This window comes from Podarcis muralis, chromosome 4 (genome assembly GCF_964188315.1).
Source record: "Podarcis muralis chromosome 4, rPodMur119.hap1.1, whole genome shotgun sequence".
Lineage (NCBI taxonomy): Eukaryota > Metazoa > Chordata > Lepidosauria > Squamata > Lacertidae > Podarcis > Podarcis muralis.
In genome coordinates, this window is record NC_135658.1 from 70,284,603 (window position 1) to 70,310,490 (window position 25,888).

The following is a 25,888-nucleotide window of genomic DNA, read 5'->3' on the forward strand; positions in this document are numbered from 1 at the left end:
AGTGTTTTGTTTATATAATCAGTTGATCTCTGAGGAAATATTCATCCAGGTCTAACCTTGTGCCATCACAACAAATATATTTTTATTAGTACTTATGAACATTTAAAACTCTTTACAATCACAAAATCTATTATCAGTTAACAAAATCAAGTCTTTTACCAAATCACTTGGGACTGAACCTGGTACTTTCAGCTTTTTGTTACTAAGGAGGGTGGTTGGCTGCAGAAGTTCTGTTAACTGGACTGCTACCAAAAGCTGTCTGTATGATCCTTACTGTAGGAATGTTTCTTCTGGATAGCACTTGCTGAAAGTTTCAACAAATGGGAGCATGTGTGTGTGTACATGTGCATGGGCACATGTGCTTGTGTTTTTTTGTGGGGAAAGAGAATATTTTCCTCCTGAATATTATTTTTGTTTTCTGACTCCTTCTTCTTCTGGAACAAAGATGCTGAATTGAGTTAAAATTCTGAAAGCTCATTGATGTGCAAAAATGTAATTAAGCACTGGAAGACATTTTTAAATTTTATGTGTTTGGCTGGATGATAGGGGCTGTCAAGCAAATCATTTTAACAGGTTTAGCTCTGTTATTACAGAAAAGCACTGAGACAGCATGTTTTCTTACTAGGGACTTGCCATGAATAATAAAATTCTGTCTTACTTCCCTTATTATCTGTTTTCCTTTCCTGTAGGGGGAATAAGACAGGATTCTAAGCCTCTGCTCATCTAATTAAATTGCATTTCTACTGTATTTTCCATTTTGTAGTGAAATATATCATACAGAAAAGACCCATTCTCATTTTGGCACCACTTCTGAAATACTGGATTTCATTCTGTAATTGATCATTTTTAGTCTTTCATCCATTCTAGATTGAAAAGGATAAAGAACCGGATCTTCTGTCACTGAAATGACAATGCCTTAATCTCCTTTCTCTGCTTGCTATTTGAATAGTAACCTGGGAGCAGCCTTACTGGGAAAACTATGAGTCCATTTAACTTCCTATTCTTACTCAGACTGATTGTAGAAAAGTATATGGGTATACAGAAGAGTAATAATAACTCATTCCTACCAGTCAGTTCCTGTAGTCTAAGCTTTAAGTACATTGCTATCAAGGAGATCTACACCTAATTCACAAATGACCCCACACTTGTGTGAGCTTCAGACTTTCCTAAGTAATCATTATGTGTGCTTGGAATCTACAGATCTTGAATGCAGTTTCAGAAAAGTCTGAGAGAAGGGTAAAGTGAATAAGTCAGCCTGCTTTGCTCACACAAAATCCAGTGTCAGCGTCATTATCCCACAGGGTTTTGGATGGAGGCAAACTGTTTTGTCTAGTATCCAAATGAATGATAAGGGTGGTATTGACTTGCCTTGACACTGGAATGCAACACACACACACACACACACACACACACACACACACACAGCTTAGCTCATGGATCAAATGGAAATTGAGATGTGTGTATGTGCGTGTGTGCATGTGTGCATGTGTGTGTGTGTGTGTAAATAAAAGTAAATAGCAAAGACAAACCAACCAACCAGACATTCTTAAATGAAAAATTATAGCAGAAGTGTTAAATGAGAAGAAGACTATGCCTTGTCTGATCAGTACTCAGGACTCATGAGTACTGGGTCTGCCTATAGCATTTAGTGGAAGTCCCCTACCCTTATTTCCAAAGGGAATGTTGTTTTCTACTTTGAAAGTTGAGAGGTTACAGCTGTGTAAAGGACTGTATGCATGGACAGAATTCAGACAAGGGCCTTCTTGTATGGGAGATGTTACTACCTTGATTCTGCCCATAGCAGTTAAAGTACAACTGTTCACATCATTGAGCATCCCTGCTCCAATTCTTATAGTTGTGCACTGTATCCCCCCAATAATCAGGACAAGTAACACTGGGACAAATTCCGCATGTTGTGTGTCCTGCCTTCTCCCAGCCATCTATTCCTTTCCTTGTCCACAGCTGTTGCCCTGTGAAAAGGGAGAGGCAGACACAGGAAGCCACAGGCTCTCTGTAAGACCACCCATTGGCAAGCATAGCCTTAGAGGATGCAAACAAAGCAAAGCTAATCTGTGTGTCATGCAAAGTCTTTGGTGAGGTTGGGGAAGGAAGATTGTTGTTGCTGTCATTCTGCCATTTATGCATGGTAATCTAGGAAAGGATGTTCTCCTGAACAAACTCAGAAGGTATAACAATCATTTAAAACAAGGCTGTGAAAAGCTCTGGAGTAGCTTAGAAATGTTTCCCCCTCACTGTTAAGTAAATACAAGCAACAGAGCTGCTAGCATAATTGCTAAAGGTCAACATTTTCATGACCTGTCACAGGTGACTCTAAGGCCCTGTTCTAAAAAACAACAGATGGTAATGAAACTCTGCCTGGGATGCACTTCAGGCTGCAGAAAATAGCTCACATCATTAAGTAGGAAAGACTTGGAGCGGTAGAGCTCTTGCTTTGCATTCAAAAGATGTCAGGTTCAACCACTGGTATCTCCAGGTAGGACTGTCAAAGACTCCAGTCTGAATCCCTATATTCAGGATCAGTGTATTTGCGTACCATATTTTCTGCAAATACATCTGTGCCCAAAGCAACTGAAATGCCATAACTGTGATTTGAATGCATTGCAATGCAACATGATAAATCCATCATTTAATTCAAAACAGTGGCAAATATTTAAATGAACATAAAACATACCAGTTGGTCAGTTAGCAATATCCAATGCCAGTAATATTACAGTGGTACCTCAGGTTAAGAAATTAATTCGTTCTGGAGGTCTGTTCTTAACCTGAAACTGGTCTTAACCTGAAGCACCACTTTAGTTAATGGGGCCTCCTGCTGCTGCCACACCACTGGCACACTATTTCTGTTCTCATCCTGAAGCAAAGTTCTTAACCCGAGGTACTATTTCTGGGTTAGCAGAGTCTGTAACCTGAAGTGTCTGTAACCCGAGGTACCACTGTATTATAATACCCACAGTATCCAATGCATTCCAGTGGTTCATTATGAGACCTAAGAGATCTCACTCATATGAAACTCGAGGAAAAAGATGAAAACATAAAGCAAAATAACCACCAGGTGCTTCAGGCAGCCCACCATTACAGTAAATACCATTCTCTCACCTGGACTTCAAATTTTGGTCCTAAAGGTGCATACTCATCCTTGTGGCAACTCCCCTATTGGCTGACTCTAGAAAGCAGAGCACCAAGAGAGGCAAGATGTCCCCATTAAAGGTTATGGTTCTAAAGAGAGCATAAAAGCCTTTGCATACTGACAGAGCCATTGTCTGCTGGTTTAGACAATACTGAGCTAGAGATACTCTGGCCAAATTCTGTGCGACTGCCATAAAACTTAGGGAACAAGCTGTGCTACCAAAATGATTAAGGTTTTAAATGATAACTTTAGGTTATATTTTAGTGATCAAGATTTAATATATTTTTTAAACTGTCGCTATATCTGAATTGTCTCTGTTGTAACCTATTGCAATTCAATGTATTCCTGTTCTGTTTTATGATTTTCCTGATATTGTAAGTGACCCGGAACTGGTCTGTGACCGTAATAATAAAATTCTATTCTCTACTGAGCTAGAGAGACCAGTGTCCGTGAATCCTAAGAACCCTACTCCACAATCTTCCACACAAAAGCAAGCCATAAGATATATAAACAAATAATGCCAATAATCTTGTGTGTGTGTGCTTGTGTGCATACGTGTTTACTGTTAGAGGAAGTCAAGTACCTCCCAGCAGATGGGAAAATTTGCTCCAATGTGCTCAGTGCTCTAACTCTTAGAGTTTAGTTTCAATGAATTTCTGTATGAGAATGTGGTTAATACAGTTTAGTTTTAGCTGGAGTCGGGGTGCTGTCCCTAGTGGAGTGGAATCACTCGTGTTTTCTTTTCCTTTGACTGAAAATGTTTCTGATATTACATTTTTTGTGTATTCCATGATGCAACATTCATACAATTCAGCCGACATTTTCCTTTAGGTTAGCTTGATATGAGTCTATATGCTACGGAAACTTCTTGTCACTGTCCTGACATTTAACAGTGTAAGCAAAGTCCTACATTAAAATTAGGCCACTTCCTCAGGGCAAATGTGGGGGAGGGAGTTATCTAGATAGAGAATGCTGAGTGCTCACTTCTTTAAAGAACCCTGGCATGGATTTGTTGAATATTTTGGACCTTATGTGGAAAATTGCATCTTAATGAGGAACTTGAAAGGACCTTCTGTGTTGAGTACATTTTATAGCTAAAATAATGTAGCTATGACAACATGTTCCTTGACAATGGAAAAATTAACACATTTCACGTTTGCTTTAGTTATTTATTTTTTAGTAGAATTTCTTTCAGCTTTCTCATTCCAAAGTCTCATGGTAGGGTTATACATAAAAATGTGCAGAGAAGCAGGCAGGGATAGAAATAATCAGGGAAGGTCGTGGCTTAGTGATAGAGCACATGCTCAGCTTTGGAAAAGACCCCTGTTTGGAATCCTGGGGAGCTGATTCCGATCAGTGGAGATTATACAGAGCAAGATGAACCAGAATAAGGCTGCTTCTGCCTATGTCTCGGTCAGGGAACTGCCATCAGCTCAGAGACGACAGATGGAAGGGCAGTTGTGTTATAGAGAGCCTCCGAAAATCTTGCGAAGCAGTTCCTCTTCTGGTGAGGAGGAAAGCCCTACCTCCAGTGTAGAAGAAGTGCAGGGGCAAGGGGATGCTAGGGAGAGCCTTAACACTGAGCCTCAGCAAGCCAGAGAGGCAGGAAGCACGTCCTTGCCAGCGCCCATTCTGCGCAGTAGTTTTCGGCACAGGGAGGGTTGGAAAAGGCTGGGGGTGACGGGACTTTTGTGCTGGGGGAGGTACAAAAACCGACCACTCCCAGATTCTGCTAGCAGTTGAGACAGACATGAATTTACGACACTCTTCACTGTAAATAGTTTGCACCAAGAATAAAGCCTGTAAAAGACAGGTCAGAGTCCTGCCTGGTTACTCTCGAGCAACCACCATAGCCACTGAGAGTCCCAATTAAAATGTTAGGCAAATAGCTAAGCCTAACAAGTATAAACAAGTCATCTCAAACTGTTCTGAAAGATACTCAGATTTGAGCTTCACTCTGCATGGGACAAGAGGTGCAATGCATTTTCACACATGTGACTAAAACCACCTTTGACCTCTTTCACCAGTATTGTATGCATGTGAATGATGTTAATGAGAAGTAAGAGAACTTTTTTTCAACACCACATCTACATTTTAGTCAGCAACAGTTCTGCATTTGCTTGAAACAAGCCAGGGAAAGGGGGAGAAATGCACAAAACACCCTAAATTACAACCCACTGTGCTGAAGTAGATACTCATTGGACTTCAAATGTTGGACTACAGCATCCTGGAGTCAAATCTGTTCTAGTCACACTCAGCATAATGCTTCTGGCTTAAAATGGGGAGGAGACACAATATATGCTGCTCTGAGCCCCTTAGAAGCAGTGATGTAAATAAATAGTCAATGCACAAAACATTAATCAAAGCTAGTCCCCTCTGTTCAATGCCACTGAAATTTTCTCTAAGTTAAAATTTATTTTTTCACATACACAGACAGCAGATGGTTCTGCAGCTAGTTATATAGCTGCTGAGAAATGAAATGTGCAGTGTCACTGCCCAGTGGAGATAGCAGCTACCGTTTAATGGTGTGCTACTCAAGCATTTCTCATTAGCTGTATGTCCCACTGGACTGATAGGCATTGGAGAATTCCTATATCCTTAAATGGCAGCATGATGTTAATCTAGCAGAAATGGATGAAGGTGATGAAATGGCAGGGAAACAAATTGAAGATTTATTTTAAAATATTGTCAGCAGCAGAGTGTATGTTAATTCTCCCTCTCCCTTCTTTGTTTATTGCACAGGTTGATTCATCATGCTGGAGTTAACTGGAAGGAGCCACCGTGCCAACGTAGCAGAGTAAATGTTGAACATCTTGCCACTTCTGATTCTTGGATTGTGATATCAGCACTGAAAGAGAAGCAGACCCAAGGGATGGGCTTTAAGCAAAAGAACTCCCTTGCTTTTTGTGCCACGGGGATCTGTCTATGGTCATTCTGCTGAGACACATACAACACTCATTTTGGGGGCTTCTTTCTGCCTTGGCAAGATTGTTTTTGCCCCTTATTTTATTTTCCTTGGTCAACTCCTCCCTCCCCCTCCCCCCCACTTGCACACTCCCCTCCCTCCTCACTTTTTTGCCCTTTCCCGACTAATTTGATTCTCCATCTGGGTGTGGAAGACAGAGGCCTGCGAATGTTGATGTAAATCATGTCAAGGCCAATGGGACTCTTATGGCTGCCTTTGATCTTTACTCCTGTTTGTGTCATGTTGAATTCCAATTTCCTCTTCTGGATAACTGCTCTAGCGATACGGTTTACGCTTATCGATGGACAAGCACAATACCCAGTCGTAACCACGAATTATGGCAAAATACGTGGTGTAAGAACACCTTTGCCCAATGAAATACTTGGTCCTGTGGAGCAATACCTGGGAGTTCCTTATGCTTCTCCTCCAACTGGGGAAAGACGATTCCAGCCCCCGGAGCCTCCTTCCTCCTGGACCGGCACACGGAATGCCACACAATTTGCTGCTGTCTGCCCACAGTATCTGGATGAGAGATCACTGCTCAACGACATGCTGCCTGTTTGGTTTACTGCCAACTTGGATACTGTGATGACGTATGTTCAAGATCAAAACGAAGACTGCCTGTATCTGAATATTTATGTGCCCACTGAGGATGGTAAGTACATTATTCAGCCATAAGCTGGCCAACTAGCCTGCCTACTACAAATAAGTGAGACTAGGGTATCCGACTGTAGAACATGCTATAGTCAAGTTTCAGCTTTCTCCTTGACTCTTGTTAGACAAAAATGTTATAAAACACAGTAGCTTGTTTATATTAATGCTGTTGTGTGTGTCCGCTGTGCATATTTTGCTGTCAGAATGCAATTCTATTTTCAGATGTATATCAATCCCCACCACAATGGTTGTTCATGGAGGAAAAGTCAATAAATAATAATAATAAGAAGAAGAAGAACCTTAAACCCATTCAAATAGGAAATAAGTTGCTTTGGTTATTAGTGTACTATATAAGCCCTCTGAACAGAAAATAGGTATAGTGTATTTTATTTTGCAGAAGACTTCTGAAATGTCATTGTTTATGTAGGAACTCGTTTTACTTCACATTTCTTCGAACTTCTTTGATGAAGGTGTTTGCAGTATAAAGACCTCATCATTTTTAGAAGATTCACCATTTTAATAATGCTGTACATATATCATTCATGCTGGCAATTAAAAATGGGTTAGTCAACAGCTATTGCACAGCAATGAGGAGTCACCATCATTTCTGCCCCACCTCCCACCTTCTGGAACATCCTTCTCTAATAATTTCTCTGTTGATCCCTTTTATTGCAAATTTTAATGACATACTTTTCCTGTAACAGGAACAATCTTTTAAACAACATTTTTCTGTAACATACTAACAATGTACTTTGAAAAAGACACCATCGGAGGTATTGATTTCTGGCTTGCAGGCCATGCCTTATTCGGAAAATAACTTGCTGGTTCTACTTCACAGAATAATGGAGAATTGTACTACGTAACGATGTTGGTAAACACTCCAAAGCAGACCATTTCTGTTAATGTCTAATTTTAATAACTGTATGATTTGTCCCCAGTCTTGTAACCTGTGCCAATGTAGGTATGGAAGACTGAATGCCATTAAGTGCTTCATTTTCAATAGCTAAACACTTATGTATTTGAGTATCCAAACTGTTGTAATTCCCTTGCTTTGACTGCTGCTTGGATCCGAGTACGTATTGTTGCTGGCTTAATCATTTTTCACTTCAGATGTGGGAATGTAGAAAGTGTAGTAGATGGAATATAATATAGGACACTTAAGCCACCACAAATCATTCTCCCCCACATCAAGGGTGGAGATTCTACAGCTCTAATGGACTTCAGCATAATATCCTTCAGGCTGCCACCTGCTTCTTCTGTCACACTGCAGCACAGCAAAAACATTTGTATCAAACTGAGATCCTCCTCTCACTTTACCTCGGAAAAAGTCAGTGCATTGATCTCCCACAGGTCATCTTGCTCGGCAATGTTTCCCCTGTGCTGGTAGTAATCTAGGATCCTGGGGTTTTCATGAGTTACGGGGAGCTCCGAGGTAAGGTATGAGACAGCCCTAGTTTAAATGACCTAGCCAAATTGCAGCTAGCTTGGTGGGAGAACAGCAGGGAAGAGTTCAGTGCAGTTTCTCTGTTCTTCTGGTTCAGAGAGAAGGCTGCAGCATAGACTTTCTGTCTCCTTTCTTTTCTTTTGCATGTTAAAACAAAGGAGATCTCACCTAGCTGTTCTTGGACACATAGGAATTCAAATAAGTGTCAGGGGTTTTACTTTAATATTCAAAAAAGCTCCATGACATGGTGCACACAATGCAGGGTGCTACACTGTAGGGAGCAGAGATGGGAAAACTGTGGTCCTCTACTGATGACATTGGACTCCTACTCCCATCAACCACAGCCATCACAGCCAATGTTCAAAGAAGATTGTAGCCCAATAATATCTGGAGCGCCAAAGGTTCTCTGCTGGTGACCTGTGGAGCTCCCTGTGTGCATTTGAATGCTCATCAGAAGCACTCTTTGTAGAGCAACTCCTGGTTGATACTTCATCCTGAAGCTTTCCCCTTATGAACTCTGTGCACAGCTTTAGACCAAACTTATTATTATTATTTGGAATGGGAGACTTTCATATCATTAGTGGCATATGATTTTGGAAAATACGATCTAGGACAATGCTTAATCACAACTAATCTGAAAAGCTCCTGTTTGTAGGTAACTAGAAGGAAATATTTAAAAGTGTGAGTATTCTGTGCGGGTGGGGGAGGGGATTCAAAGCAAATTTTAAAAGGGATACATTTCCCTATGTTGTCCTTGCAGGGAACTGATGGCAGATTGATTCAGTTCCTTCTTGCTAACTTGAAATCTCTGAGCTAAGCCCTTTGTAAAGTAATTAGCATGACAGTTTTGTTCTAAAGAGCAGCAAACTAATTCAAGTAACAACAGCTTGGGCATGTAACAAAAGTGTTTTAACACCAGCTGTTGTTGTTTCTCCTGAACATGTATGCCTGGGGGAAAAATATTCCTTCCAAAGCTTGCTTCATGCACTTTTAATTAAGAGGTGACCCCACAGAAATTATTGTCTCTCCCACCTTCTTATTCCTCTTACCATGAACAATCACTGAATTTTTTGAAAGGTTGTACTTACTCAAGAAACCAACAGAGGGCTCTTCAAGACTTTGAGATACAGGTGATCTGTGATGGAAGCTTGAGAGGTTTCCAAATAATTGGTTTCCTAGTTCTGGGAATTCCTTCTTTGTATCGGGCAACAACTTTTTGTTTTGTTCAGTATGGGGGAGCCAACTGGAGGTGTGCAAAGGTATTAAGAGTAGGGCAGCTGGATGTTTGATTCAGGCATATTTTAAACTAATGACTCGTCTTTAATTTTATCAGGTGATATCCAGCATTAATCATACCCAGAGTAGACTTGTTGAAACCAAGTTCATAGCTTTTAATGTGTTGACTCCGAGTTGGATAGCACCCATTCTCTCTCTTTTTGGCATGCAGAAGGGACCATGCAGTAAGGGCACAATTTGGGGGAGCAGCTTTAAGGACAGAAATTGTGGGGAAATGGCAGAACTCATTGTACAATGACAAAAGTAATTGTAATTGCTACAAATGGGTAAAAGGGACGCAGGTGGCGCTGTGGTATAAACCACTGAGCCTTGGGTTTCCAGGGATTAGCAAACTTTTTCAGCAGGGGGCCGGTCCACTGTCCCTCAGACCTTGTGGCGGGCTGGACTATATTTTGAAAAAAAATAATGAACAGATTCCTGTGCCCCACAAATAACCCAGAGATGCATTTTAAAGAAAATGACGCATTCTATTCATTTAAAAACATGCTCATTGCTGGACCGTCCGCGGGCCGGATTGAGAAGGTGGTTGGGCTGCATCTGTCCCCCGGGCCTTAGTTTTCCTACCCATGGGCTTGCCAATCGGAAGGTTGGCAGTTTGAATCCCCGCGATGGAGTGAGCTCCCATTGTTCGGCCCCAGCCCCTGCCAACCTAGCAGTTCGAAAGCACGTCAAAGTGCAAGTAGATAAATAGGTACCACTCCGGCGGGAAGGTAAATGGTGTTTCTGTGCGCTGCTCTAGTTTTGCCAGAAGTGGCTTAGTCATGCTGGCCACATGACCCGGAAACACTGTCTGTGGACAAACGTTGGCTCCCTCGGTGAATAAAGCGAGATGAGCACCGCAACCCCAGAGTCGTTCATGACTGGGGTCAGGGGTCCTTTGCCTTTACCTTTTACAAATGGGTAATGTGCCCGATCATCCTTGAAGGTGTGGGAGAGGAGGGGGATATGACATGAAACAGTTTTTCTGCTCTGCAGGTTTCTCTATTTCCTAGTTTTATGTTTTACACCATACTCGGTCTGGAGCTGTGTATCGTTGTGTTGCTTGTTTGTTTTCCTTTTTTATATTTATAAAATACTGAGTCGGTAAACTGTGCTTAATTTATGGGCAATAGCGTTCTGTGTGACATGACATCCTTCTTGGTCTTTCTCTCTCCATCTGATCTTTTAAAATATACTGGACAAAATTGGTATTGTGCATTGAAAAAAGCTATGACTGTAACATTCAGCTGGAGTGGCTTGAGAGGGATTATTCGGAGTCAGGAGAACACTATGTAAAGGGGAGAGATACCTAAAATAAGTTGAAGGATCCAAGATGTCTCACTTACTTTCTGGTCAGATACCATGACACTATGGTCAGGACTTTAATCTGCTGTTATACAAAATGAAGAAGAGGGCGGGATATAAATAAAATTTTATTATTATTATTATTAAGTGAATATAGAAGCACTGGTGTGATCACCTCTCCTTTATCTGATGCCACTCTATTCTCTTCCTCATTTCTTTCCTTGTTGTTATGCAAAATAGAAAAAGACCCTGCAATCCTACTTTTGTGACTCTGGAAGCTAAGGACAAATTGACAGTATTGAAGAAGACAATGACCTCCTTTTAGCTCCACAATATACATCTGTCTATAGACCACAGGTTTGGATGTTTGGCATATTGACCCAATGAGAAATCTGCTTCTTTCAACTGAGAAAATACAACTACACATTGATAGTTATTGTATTTTCTGTCCAGTTATTCTACATGGAAGGATGCCGTCACCTTTTCATCTGCACTTTGGATTTGGCAGTCAGAATTTTTGACCCTATGAGACTCCTTTTTTCCCTCAGGGTGGACAGTTCTCTCTTTCCCATAATAGCCTTCTTGCTTTGGAGAGTTGCCTGAGCTTCTGTTTATAGTGTGGTGTCCTCTATATGTCACAGCAGAGTAGATTCGCCCTCCCAGATGTAATCTGCTTTATCATTTTCACCTCAGCTGACTCTGGATTTAGTGTTTCTGTACACTGCACTCTGGCAACAAAACGCTTAGTCATTTGAGCCCTGGCCCAGGCCTTCAGAGGAATTATTTAACAATGGCCTCAACCTTACTTAACAATCTGTAGTGTGAAATTTCTATAAACTAAATTGCAAAGCATAGAATGAAGTGGGTCATAATAATAGGAATTATTAACTCATCCAGGATCACCCGACAGTGTGTTCAGATGAGTGAAAACAACTGCTTGAGGCATGGGCCTGGAGAACAGTAGCTATTATTTTATTGTCATCCTGCTCTTTCCCTAAGGAGTTTAAGCAGGTGATCGTTGTGCTCCTCTGCCCATTTAATCCTCATGTAAGGTAAGGTTAGCAAAGAAATAGTGACCTACTTTGAGCCAGATTGGAAACCATGTGCATTGCTCTGGCTTTCATTCTTTTAAAAACATAAGATGCTTTTTATTTTGCTTTTAAACAAACCAAAGTTACATCTGAAGGATGGCTATTTTTATTTATTTTATTTTTTTTACATTTTTGTTAGTTTAGTCAATGAATTTTTCCATAGTTTTAACTTGATAGGTCTCCCAATGCCCAAATGCCACAGGTTCAACCCACTGTGGATGGTTGCTTCATTCAGGAGAATCATCTTCATTTTACTTGGAAGTCTCCTATATTACTAAGTGTTCTGCAATAGCATTTTAGAAGCTAATTCCCTGGCCACAGATTCATAATCTTACCCCAGTCGTTACAATTTGGGGAAAGCCATAGCTCAGTGGTAGAGCACTGTATGCCTTGTATGCAGATGGTCCCAGGTTCAGTCTCAGGTCTGAAACCCTGCAATGTCCCAAAATCTAGAAGATCTTTAAAGTGCATATAAAAGAAAATGCAGTGTTTTAAACAAAGTATTGAAAAAAGAAGAAGAAGAAAGGTAAGAGGAATGTTGGCTATTCAAAGAAGGGAGTTCCAAATCAGAGGAAGAACCCAAAGTGAATCTTCAAAGTTGCCAAGAAAAAGAAGATCTAGGCAAGAAGATTAGTTGAGCAAATCATACATAATATTTCTCATCTTTCTCTTGTCTTGTATCGGCCGTTTCATTTCAGTCTTATAGGGATGCCTCTACTATATACAGCTTATTCCCTCAGTCTCTAAACCTGTCCCAAATTGGGCTCCACTAAAATAAAATATAATTTAATTTCCGGTAATAGTGCTCCATACTAGCATAGAAACTCTGCACCTGCCATTACAGAGATGAGGCATGTGAGAAGGTTCTCTCAGGGATGGAGTAGAATTCAGCTGTCTTGCTGAATTTGTAATAAAAAGAGGAAATGTTTTACTTCTTCTTACCACATGGATATTTTATGATGCATCCCTTTCTCTTAGGGATCAATGATATATACATATAGTTTGTGCAACATTTTTTTAAAAACTAAAAGCTGCACAAGGATGCAAACTTGAGTGCAGCACTAGCTGGGGAAGGGGCTGCTCATTTCCCCCCTCTTTCTCCTCCTTGCCATTTTTAACCTCTTCCTTGGGAGCAAAGCTGCAGGTTCTACTGTCTTTTCCTTCATGTAAGAATTGATTTGGAGTGAGAAACAGTTCAGGAGAAAGGCGTTAAGCAGCTACTGACCCGCTCAACATTGAAAGCTGACCACAGTTCCATGGAACCACACATAACATGTAATCTGGTTGCCAGCAGCAGTGGACTTTTACCTTACTTTGGCACTATCAGAAACCCTGAACAACACAGCACAGTGCATTTTAAAATATGGAATGTCTTCCTTCTTTCCATGTCTCCAATCTGCTCAGTGACTGATGAGACACTGATGGCAGGGAGGGCTATAGCCTTGATTCTCCATGATCTGACACTTGTAGAAGACTGTTCTACCGTTCCAGACAACAAAGATGAGAATTCTAAGTCAATCGTGGGATACCACAGCTATCAGCTGGATGCTCTACCCAATAGCCCTCTAGAATCTTAAGAGTATTGCTGCTCTATCCCTCCTGGTCATTGCAAAACTTATCTGTAAGATTAATTAAAATGAGCTTCACTTCAGTTACTTTACTACAAGGTTTTAGGAGTTAAAACACTGTATAGGGAATTTAGAGATGTGAGTTATAAGTCTGCCTTAGGTGAGCTTTTGCCATTTATTCTTTTTTAGCTCCTAGACTCTCTAGGATTAATGCTTTCAATGCAATTGAAGAGATTCGTTTATAACTACGCTCAGTTTTGCTTCTTCTTTTTAAAAGGGCTCTCAGTAAGAAACAAATCACTCTGGATATGACAACAAAGGCTAGTTTTGCAGCAACATCTAATTTTGAGGGACTCAGCAAAATCCAAAAAGCAGTGTTATTAAACCTAGGACTAGTGTTTCATTGAAACATGTAAGGGAAAGAGTGAAAAGGACGGAGTGAGACTTGGTACTGCATTTTCCCACTTGCTTGTATCTGAATAATGAAAAAGAAATCGCCATAATAATACAATTAATTTTTTTAAAAAAAAACCAGCTCAGATAATACAAACTACTGTTTTGTTTTTTTTAAATTTATTTTTTTGGCTAAAGGAAGGTGCATGTAACTCCATGAAAACCTCTGTACTGTTCTCATCAGGTAGGACTTGTGCTATCAGGAGTAGATAGAGCACAACATAATTACATTTCTCAATTACTTCTGCCCATCAGGTACAAATTTCAAAATTGCTTCCCAGCCAACAAAATATCTACTCATAATAATAACATACAGAATTCTGATTTCCCCACTCACACTCCTAAACACAATGTTGCTTTAGATTGGGGAGGGGGATTCCCCCCTAAATGCTAAAAATTAATAAATGGTAGAATTTTGGTTATTTGGAGTATTGAAGGGAAGATTGCAGGCCAGTGGGAAAATACAGGCAAAGCTTTCGTTCCAAGCCAGGGCCTCACCTGGGATAGAGGCATCAATATGAAGAAGCTGTTGATGGCCCATCTGAGAGCCTGGGCAGACAGAGGTTGCCAGAGGTGATGGGGTGTGGGTTTGTAGTGGCAGAAAAAGAGGGTCTTTTAGGAAGGTGTACTGGGAAAAGGGATTGGGAGAAAAAAGACGTTGAGCAGGCTGACAGAAGACTGGCTGGGAAAGATGCCTGTAAACTTTCTACCACTCAGCAGAGAGTGGGGGTGGCACCCAACTTCTGTAACCATATTAAAAATATTCAACAGGTTAAGGAACCATAGCACAACTGAAACCAACCAACGTTCCATTTTGTCACAACCTGTGATAATTATGTGAAGAGTTTAGGAATGACTGAATGTTCTATTCCTTGATAGATTTCTTCCTCAAGTGACTCTAGTTGGATGCAGATAAGTTGCGAACGGGCAACTTACAACATTAGAAACAAATTGACATACACTGCATGTTTACAGGTGACCCAGTTTCCATATGGTGGCATGTCTGTTGCACCAAATTTATTTGTTTTTCAGTATTATTATTTTATGCTAAAACTTTTGGCCAGGTACTGTTCTCTGACATAGTAGAAATCTCTTGATGAGCCAGGAAGTCAGTGAGTTTTCTCGAGCATCTAATTGTATGCTTCGATTGTCTAGAAGAAATCTAGATGAGTATCTCCCCCCCCCCCAACAGTTTGGAGTTCTCTTTCTGGGAAGATCCACTTACATGATTACTGTTTAGCTGTTTTCCCCATGGTTGTTTGTGTCTGTTTTCCGCATCCAAACAATGGAATTGTTTGCTGCACACTACCATAGAGAATGATGGAAGGAGAAGCTGTTTTGGTCTGGATGCCTAATTATTACCGTTTTATTCTGTATTATTCCACTAGGTGCTGCACTGTAGTGGGATCGAGTGTCACCATGCAGGCATTTATCAATATAAGAATGGCAGCCCAAAATGGGGACACCCCATATGTTCCCATCTGAAAAGAAAGTACACTGATAAATAGAACTTGTGGTGTCTATTCAAGTAACCAACCAGATTATATAACCCATATTGATTGTATGAACTTATTCTTAGAATCCATTTTATATAGATAGAACTATAAACTAAATGGCATGTGCCAGCTGTGCATTTCAAGCATAAGCTTGAGACTTCATAATATGAGCATATAAGACACTGGAACAAGGTATATGTTGATTGGATGAGAGTTATCCAATTTAATCCTACGTTGGTGATTTTCAAATGAGAGAGATTCAATGTCCTACCTAGCAACATAGCTTCTCCTCTCTATCAGGTTTTTTCTAATGCCCCTATAAATCTCATATGCAAAGCAGCTCTGTTTACTTCTTCTGTCTGGATGGTATGGCAAACCGATCTGGATAGCAGCCATTCCATTCTTTTAGTTTATATAACATCAAAGGATTTTCCACTTTGATAATACATTAATATTCTTTTAAATATTGGTATTTATACTGGGGCTACTATGGAAGAGACAGTTCTTGCTTTTTTGTTCATTCCTGCCAAATTATTATTATTATTATTATTATTATTATTATTATTATTATTATTATTATTATTTTCTTAAGTACTGCTTAATGCCAAAATAGGTTTACGCCATTTAGAAATTATAAAAATCAATTGCACAGACATTAAAATAATAGCCCCACCCCTTTCATATGGAGCTACAGAATTGGCAGTTACTTCCAAAGTGAATTAAGGTCTCTTATCATAGCTATCCTAATACTCGTAACTCTAACCCTCTCTCTTTTGTCAGTAAATCCTGGATGGGCTGCTAAAAATATGATTAACATGGAAAGGCCAGTACTTTGAAATCTTTAAACTAGTGTGGCGCCCAAATCATGCCAAAGGTAAATTGCTTTGCATTTGAGTCTGTGGAATCAGATTAAATACATTACACTATATCATATGACTCCAGGCTGGCAGAAATAAGCAATGTTGTTATGGAGACAGACCATGAAATTAGGTTTGAAGGAGAAGTCTAAAAGTGAGGGACTCTGTGAGCTAAAAATTAATATTGGCCATTCCTATTCAAATGCAGGTCTTTTGTGAGCTCCCTGAGTGAAGAAATGAACAACATCACTCAATAAAATGAATGTTGAGCTCGGAGACCTATACAAATAATGTTATTATAGTTTCCTTTTTCAAACTCATATAGCCCTCCTTTGTTTTTGAATACTGCATCAGCTTTCAGCTGTTTGCTTTGCCTTAAAAACAAACTGTGGAACAGCTAATTGATTGTTGTTGAGCATTTCCCGACTAGCTATATTAGTCATGCAGTGCTACCAATACTATTTCTTTCCTAGCCAGTTCTGGAACCACCACAGCTGAGGAAAAGCTGAGGCTAAGATGGCATGATAGGTGTGAGGTGAGCTGCTCTGGGAGCTGTAGATCAGAATGGCTTCTGGGGAGTTGCCCTGACCTGTCCTGTCAATTCCTCTATGGATTGCAGGGATCACCTGCTACCTGCCTCTGTTTCTCTCCAGTGGAGGCTGGTCCACCTGCCCCATAAACCTCAGTCTGCCCTCAGCCAGCCCACCTGCCTGCCTTCTTTCTTACAAACTGCCCAGAGGTGGCACTGTCTATCCTCTTTAGAAGTTGCCCTTCTAAAATTCAGAAGATAAAAGAATGGAGACAAAAGTAGAATTAGTTAGCTCTACCTGTTAAGGACACGGGTGGCGCTGTGGGTTAAACACAGAGCCTAGGACTTGCCAATCAGAGGGTCGGCGGTTCGAATCTCCACGACGGGGTGAGCTCCCGTTGCTCGGTCCCAGCTCCTGCCAACCTAGCAGTTCGAAAGCACATCAAAGTGCAAGTAGATAAATAGGTACCGCTCCAGCGGGAAGGTAAACGGCGTTTCCGTGTGCTGCTCTGGTTCACCAGAAGCAGCTTTGTCATGCTGGTCACATGACCCGGAAGCTGTACGCCTGCTCCCTCGGCTAATAAAGTGAGATGAGCGGCGCAACCCCAGAGTCGGTCACGACTGGACCTAATGGTCAGGGGTCCCTTTACCTTTACCTGTTAGTTGCTGGTTCACCTACTGTTGGTCTCCTTGCCTTCCACCTTACGTGTTCCAATGGGCACTAGCTACTATTAGGCAGTTCTCAAATTCTGTAAGCTTTTATCAGAAGTTTGTAATATGATGTGGGTTCTTGGTGGTTTTTCCTTCTTTTTTAATAAGCATCAAATCCCACAAGGCACACCCAAACTGTTCAATGTGCCTAAGTAGCTCTCTCAATTCCAGCTTCAGCAAAGAAGGTAGGAAGCAAATGGGAGAGAATCTGTGAAGGAACACAGTGCATGTGAAATTATTCTAACCATCAGCCCCCGTTAATAACAGTGCCTGAAACGTAATGAGAATATGAGGCTGTACAGCTTGCTACCTTTCTGCCAGTTCACCCAGAATTGCATAATTTTGCCCATTTCCCCATCATATATTCAGTTGTGCATGTTACATTTCATGTTGGAATAACCAATTATTTATGTGCCTTATTTGCACCTAAAATCGAAAATGCTACACTGTGGAATTGTAGATTTGGGGGAGAAGACTGTCAATGATCGCTAGCCATTATGACTAGTTTTCACCTCCACTGTTGGAGGAAGGGTATCTCTGAATGCTAGGTGTTGGGTACCACAGGTGAGGAGTGTGCCATTGTGCTCAGGTCCTGCTTTGAGGCTTCCCATAGGCATCTGGTTGGCTACTGTGAAAGCAGGATGCTTGGCTAGATGAGCAATTAGTCTTATCCAGCAGGGCATAATGAGGATGTAAGAGTCTGATTGTTCCAACCAAATTCTGTGAACCGAATACTGTATTATCCAGTCTTGCCTTATTATCCCGTTTTCATTTTAAGAACAATCACATTCTTACATCCTCTTGTCAATAAAGGTATCACAGAAATGTACTACCGAAAAGAAACCAAACGATTAAGTCTAGGTCACAGCTTCCATTAGCACCTGTCTATTTTTAACTGCTTCCAATCAATTCTTCATTTGCTTCAGAGGGGAAGAAAAGACTAGTCCGATGGTCCCAGTATCTTCTTGACTTAGATTACGCATCAATAAAACACATAGGGAGCCATCCGGCAAAAGTTATTTGTGACTCAAGTCCTATTTAAATCAATAGAGCCTGTTAGTCAAGAGTGAAGCTAGATTGTGTATTTGCTTTTTGCACATGTATTTATGTGTTGTTAAAATGGTAGCCATAGGGCTGTGATCCAGATCGGGACCGTGATATTGATAGCGCTGATTGTTATTTTTTAATCCTCCCCCCTGCTTGTTATTCTGGAGGGAAAAACGCTTTCCCTGAAGCTATTTGTACTATAGCATGGTGGGAAAGAACTGAACTCTGCTCATTCTGTAATTTCATTGTGGGTTGGGACACTCTTCACACATACACTTCTATTTAGTATACAATAGTACATTATACTAAATAGTATACAAAGAAATATGTAAATACACAATTGACATAACTTGCAGTTTGGCTCTCGGTCTTATGCAGTGACCATAAATTTATCATACAGTCCAAGGATATAAATAGCAGATAGTGTGTACAACACAAAAGAAAAGACTGAGTTTCTGATTCCTGTTAACATTGCCTTTACCAACCTGGTGTCTTCCATATTTTTTTGAACTACAATGCCCATCAGCCTCTGCCAGCCTTGGGGACTGATATGAGGTGTAGTCTCAAACACCTAGTGCTCAAGTAGCCAATGTGGTGTCCTCCAGATGTTGTTGGACTCCAACTTCCATCAGCTCCAGACATCAGAGACAATGGCCAAGGATGATGGGAGTTGTAGTCCAACAACTTCTGTAGGGCACCACATTGGCTACCCCTAATCTCGAGGACACCAGGTTGGTTAAAAACAACCATAGTTTGAATATGCCCCGTTTGAAGAAGTACTTTTGTTTGTCCTGAATCTTCTAGTGTTCAACTTTGCTAGATAACCAAGAGTTCTAGCAGAGGCAGATATAGGACAGTGCAACCAGTTCCACCACACTGCCAAGCCTAGGGAGTGCTACAACGCATCACAATTATGACGTAGTTAACTGAGCAGAATGGGAGGTGGCAGGGGGTTCCAAATTTGGGCCCGCACAGGGCACTGCTGAAATTTAAAAGACCAAAGTCCACCCCTGGTTTTAGGGTTATGTGCAGAGAGTAGACCCATATATTTTAGTTAGTATGACTAATTTCATATCTCTCAGTATTTCCCTTGTTCCTATGCTAATCTTCAGATAGTTCCTTTCTTGTGTTTGTGACTTATATGCTAAACAATGCTCACCATGCACAATTGCACCATGTATTGATCAATAAGCTTGATTGTGAAAAAAATGTAGGTGTGCATTAACCTGTTTCAGAATTTAATGTGAATGCAATAAACCTGTATTGACTAGTGGCAGTGACATTGAAGTAGCACCCTGCTCTCACTGATATAACATGTTCATTATACGGTCTCAAAAAGACCCCTGCATGTATATGCATAACTCTTCTTTGTAAGTTTGGGAACTGTGCATTTCCAGTATTCTTTCTGTGTGCGAAAAAAGAGCCCAACATGCATAAAGTTGTACTTCTGGACCTTTTGTCAGACAGTACAGCGAGAGCAGTACTTTGGGAACTATGTGGTTCCTGGACTAAAAAGGACTCTTGAAACCTCCCTTTGGGATTTCAGAGTGAGTGGCCAATTCCAATTCAACTTGACATAAAATTTTGATGAGCTGCCTAGCTGCAAAATGATTTCAATATTTTAAAAGTGAACAGGATTCTGAAAATGCCATTGTCTTGCTCATCTGCAGCATGACCTTGGCTTTGGAGAATGGATTTACTAGTGTTTTATTTTTCATTCTGTATTTTTCTTTCGCTCCTGCACCAGAAACTTTAATTTAATACTGTATCTCAAAAAGCATTGCAAATCAACTCTCATTTATTAGGAAGTCGATTTAAAATGTGCCATGCGCTCGTTTTATACAGATGATGCTTGATTTAAGCATATCTTATTCTCCTTAATTTGGTGAGCTACCAGCAGTTTGGCTTTTCTTCTTTCTGGGTTTTTTGCTGACATATTTTTCCCTGTCAGCTTTTTTCGATTTTCAGCAAGGTTTGTTTCCCTTCTTCTGCTTTACCCCTGAGTAGAAAGCAGCACTGATGCATTCATGTTCTTGACATTTCCTTTACTCTTCCTGAGATGTCTTTATAATGATATATTTTAAGAGCCTCTCAGCTGCCTTTCACATTTGGATTTAAATACTTTTTCTTCCTTGCCCATTTCTATGCATACATTATTTGCTTTTGTCTCACATACTTTTAATGATACCGTCATCTTCACATTGAGCAAATTCACATTAGCTCAATTAGACCACCGGCAACCTGGAGCTTTCCCAGGGCTGCCGTATGTCTGGATTGCCTTAAAAAAAGCTCAGCCGTTTTGGGGTGTCCAGGCTTTTACTTTTTGAAATATGGCAACCCTTTCCTGACCTTGCCACTGCCCCACCCTACCACCACTGGGAGGGCACCTCTGTCTCTCTGCTCTCCCTTCATGCAGGCTGATGTAAAAAAAAGTTACATCTCATAACTACACTCTTTCTTAATCTTTCTCAGCTTCATTTTCCACCTCTAACATAACAGCAGCACTTCTTGAAGCCTCCAGTCCAAAAGTTCGAATTGTTGAAATCATTTTATAGAAAGGCAGGGATTGGGCCTGCCAACGTTGTTGGACTCCAACACCCATTGGACACAACAACATGGTCCATTGTTGTGTTTGATGAGAGTTATAACAGCATCTAGAGGAACACAAGTCCACTATTCCTGCAGCAAAGGAACAGGTCATATTTTAAAATCTGGCACACATGTGTTAAGGTCACCGTTTCTGTGTCAGTTTAGTGAATCCCACTTTTGACGTACAAGGGTGTTGGCTTAAGTGTGAAGTCTGACAATTTTAATTTGTTAATTAATTGCATTTATAATCTCGATTTGCATAATTTGCACAACTGTTAGAGCAGGAAATGCTCTTTGGGGACATATAATGTTGGTACATTTGATCTTTATGCCATCAGTGCCAAGGAGATTACAAGTGTAGCTGTCAAACTAAGCCACTGCATTTCAGTGTTTTTCCAGCTCCTCTAATAACTCTTGATATTTCCTTTGGTCAAATGTGCTCGGCTTCTTTGATATTATTGCATGCCACCCCAATATCTGAGTGGTGCAAGATTCCAGATGTTCCAGATGCTTACCCAGATTTGTGTTTCCTTTGGAGTGACATACACCGGAGAATGTGGTGTCTTTATGGTATATGGTTTATTTACACACATATACAACCTGAGCCTATGATGGAGAAGTTCACAGCACTACCACCCCAAGAGGCCCTTGTTTTCTCCATAGCTGCAGCTTTGAATTCAAAAAAGAGATCAGGCATCGATCTGATCCTCTCATTTCCCAGCCTGTTGCTTCCCAGCCTCCAGTTTTTCCTCCTCTTTCTAGCTTCGAGCTCCCACCACTCAACCCAACTCCCTCCTCTTTCAACTCTGGCCTTTTTCTTTCTAACTACCAGTGAGTTTGACCTTTGTGAATATTCTTTGGTCCTTTGTGTCAAAAGATTTAGAAGTCAAAGTTCCACATAGAAGAAATGAAAGCATTCAGCAATAATGCAGAAGATGATCTGACTGGCAGGCCACATCTTGCTAAACACACACACACACACACACACACACACACACACACCTCTGGATCCCCCCCCCCCCATATACACAGATGACAGGCATATTTTTCTCTAAAGAGAAAACACAGAGGCATAAATGAAATCTACAATTATTCATAAAATTTCCTGACCACCCCAAGCCTGCATTGTTGTGTACTGCTGTTCTGTGCTGCTGTTTTGTGATTTTATTTTATTTTTATTTTCTTGTTGTTGGCATCCGTATGTCTCAAGAGACAATGGTGTGCACCTCCAGGGGTGAAGCCAAACCTCTGCATTAGTGGGGTGCAAGCCTTGACAGTGTGTATGGAGGTTCTGGGTGGTCCACACGACAAGACCTCCTTCTTGGCCTCGCTGATGTGTTCCAAAGCAAAGCAGAGCAATACATTTGACACCAGCTTGGCTGCAGAAATTGCTGGAAGGAAGCATACAATGCACCATGCAACCATCATAGGAACTCCACTCCGAATTTGCATAGGGTTTACTCCTTAGCCGTTTCTTCTCCCAGAACTGTCCTGAAAGCCATCAGAATTTTCCTAGAAGGGCTACCTTCCCAGGTTGACGAGCCCCATCTACCCTTTACTTCCCTTTCTAGCACATGCAGAAACTACCTTCCTGATTGTTGGACCCACTATTGGTGTCATCCACTCAATTTGCTGGAGTGTGTCTTCACTTGTAGGGGAACTCTCTAACTTACAGAGGGTTTGAGACCTATCAGATACCCTCACCTGGTTTAGCTGGCCAGTTGAAGCTGTTTCTTGGGGTGTGGCCACTGTCATATGCTGACAGCTTCCAGGAGTCGCAGGTAAGAGCTGAGTGCAGGGCATGGACCAAAGGTGGACAAAGCACCCCAGAAGGAGCATGATGTATCCCCCTCCCCTAATACTCCATATACCCCAGTGGACTTGTAAGTGCAAGTAATACATACATAATAAGTTTGTCAGGGAAATATTAGAAAATTCATGAATTATTCTGATTTAGGAATCTGCAATGTCGGGAGATGGCAGAAGACCTGGAAAGTGGCTACTGGGCTTCTCATTTGTTCATAGCAGAGCTAGGTTCTCCACTCCTGTCAGAAACAGGTTGCATCTCCTTGGTAGGTAGTAGCTATTTTCTGAGGATTCAGCAGACTTTTCCAAACTCATGACCTCCAGAATTTTTTGGAGGATGACAGCTCCCATTAGGAATCATCACCTGGTTCCTAGAAACATTGGATTCCTGTTTTTCTATCTATTGCCACTGATCCTATTCTACAAATAAGGATATAGCTTTTGAAGCCAGGAGGTATTATGATCCTGATCCTGCTTGTTTGTATGATAAACAAAATGTGTGCACCCATTTAAATTATCATATCCCAATTTAATCTTTACCACGTAGCAAATTCTTTGGATGAATACGCTTCTGCTTCTGTTGACTGAATTTCTATATTTGGATTTACTAACTATCCTTTAAGATCCAAGGTTTAAATTTGCATGCATATTACTAGTTTAGAGGCCTCAGGAAAAATAGGAGCAGTCAACTCAGATATGTTTTCATATTACTTGATTATCACCATCTGGGAAATTACTCAAATCAAATACTTTTGACAACATTGCAGATTAAACTTCAGCCCTGACATCTTTATTGCATGAACACTTAAGCTTTATTGCACATTCATAAAATTTTGTTGTTTTTCTTCCATATTTAAATGGCGATAGCAACTGTATTGTCTTGTTTAAAACAGGCTATTATATGATTATATATTTATTTGTTTTTTTTTGCCTGCTCCAGAAGTATAAAAACTGCCTGATAGATTGTGAATATAAATTTGTAAAACATTGATTTCCAGATCAACTTGTGTCTGTTCTTCTTGCTTGCTCTCTCTTATTATTTTTTATTACTATTACTATTCCTTTATAAATCTAATAAATAAATAAATAAATGAAATAACTTCATTTATTCCTCATATTCTTAGTACTTTTCAGGACATACATCCTTTTTGCATATCTTTAATTTACTGACAGTGCAACCCTATACATAGACCTATTCAGAAATTAGCCCCATTGAGTTCATTGGAACTTACGTACTCCCAGGTAACTGTGTTTAGGATTGTAGTCTGATTGTCTTTCTGCAAATACCAAGAAATAGTCTAAAAGCACATAGGCCAATAATGCCGGGACAGGAGATGCTATACTTGATATTCAACCATGTCATTTCTGACTTGCATTCTGCAGTGGTGCTGTTTTGGGAATTCTGCATCATGTTATACCCTTGAACCTTTTGTTCATTTCCTATCTACTTGCTGTTAAGCTTCGCTATCTCCACATGCTGGCTTCTGCTGATCCTGGCTACCTATAAATACTTCCAGATCACATTCTAGCTCTTGCTCAAACAAAAGGCAAACTCTGGGTCAGCGACTCTTGATCTCCACTCCTGTAATTTCTCCCTGCTGTTCGCCTCTTATCCCGCCTGAGCCTGATTGCTTGCTTTTGTTTCAATTCTTTAATAGCCACTGAGACATCTTTGCTGCAACTATATTGCCTCTTTCACTTTGGCACCATTGTTATTTGTTTCCTCTTCATCTGATAACTTATCACCTTGGTCTAAACCACTGAGCCTCCTGGGCTTACCAACTGCAATGTCGGCAGGTGACAGGGTGAGCTCCCGTTGCCCTGTCCCAGCTCCTGCCAACCTAGCAGTTCCAAAGCATATGAATGCGAGTAGATAAACAGGTACTGCTGCGGCAGGAAAGTAAATGGCGTTTCCGTGTGCCCTGGCTTCCGTCACAGTGTCCTGTTGCACCAGAAGCAGTTTAGTCATGCTGGCCACATGCTGTCTGTGGACAAACGCCAGCTCCCTTGGCCTGAAAGTAGAGATGAGCGCTGCACCTCATAGTCAAGTTGACTTGACTTAACCATTCAGGGGTCCTTTACCTTTTACTTTACCTGTTATAAATATTTTGTATTCCAAGTGGCTCAAGTGTCAACAGTTCCGAGAAGTGCCTTTCATTTACTCACAGCCTGGTGAGCCCATCAAAGCTCTTGGCTGATTTGTGGTGTGGTGTGGCAGCTACCTTGGCCAAGAAGGACGGACAACCTTCCCATGAAATCTCAGGGGCCCCTCCCTTTTATGTGATCTAGCTCGATCTCAGGGTGGGGGAGGATCTCCCTTTAAAAAGACTGGCCACCATCTCTCCCAGTCTCCTACAGCAGGAATATATTTGTAATTGGACATGTAATCAGTTCCAGCTGTATTTTTTCAGTCACAAAATAGTCAATTGTTTATTGGAACTAAACCCTTTTTAAAAGCATTTAATACTGGTTAACACTTGTACTTTTACACTTAAATAAGGGAACTGAAAAGAACACTGATAGTTTTGATGGTTGCAAGAAGAGTTCCATCCATGGCCTACATTAATATCAGAGTTCATGGTAGTAAAAAAGCAAGGACTTTGCCTCTAGGTTTGGGCAGAAATGTGTAGCTATAAATGAGAACTCCTTGCATTGCCTTAGCTTGTATGGTAGATTAAACTAAATACTTCCGTCAAAAGAGCTGTCAATGTGACATGTTTTAATGAGTTCTAAATGCACTTAAAGCATTTTAAATCAGAGGAGCAGTTACCATAGCAGCCACTGTGTCATATGAGAATTAAGAAACCTGTTAAGACTTTCTTTTGCTAATTTGAGATGGGGAACATTAACACACACAAAAGGCAATATTCTTGGCTTGTCATTTCCACAGTCTCTTCACTTTGTAAGATATTGGGGCATGAATATTTGCTTCATTATTTCACCACTATGT

General features: G+C 40.7%; 1 protein-coding gene across 6 annotated transcripts in view; it reads left to right on the plus strand.

Moving 5' to 3' along the window:
• Nucleotides 1–25,888, plus strand: part of NLGN4X (neuroligin 4 X-linked) — a 157,971-nt gene that overhangs the window by 32,744 nt on the left and 99,339 nt on the right. For all 6 annotated transcript variants that reach the window (XM_028727743.2, XM_028727742.2, XM_028727739.2 and 3 more), the window contains one exon: nt 5,891–6,768. In XM_028727743.2, the coding sequence (XP_028583576.1) occupies nt 6,297–6,768 (472 nt within the window). In that variant the 5' untranslated portion in view covers nt 5,891–6,296. The remainder of the gene's footprint in view (nt 1–5,890; nt 6,769–25,888) is intronic.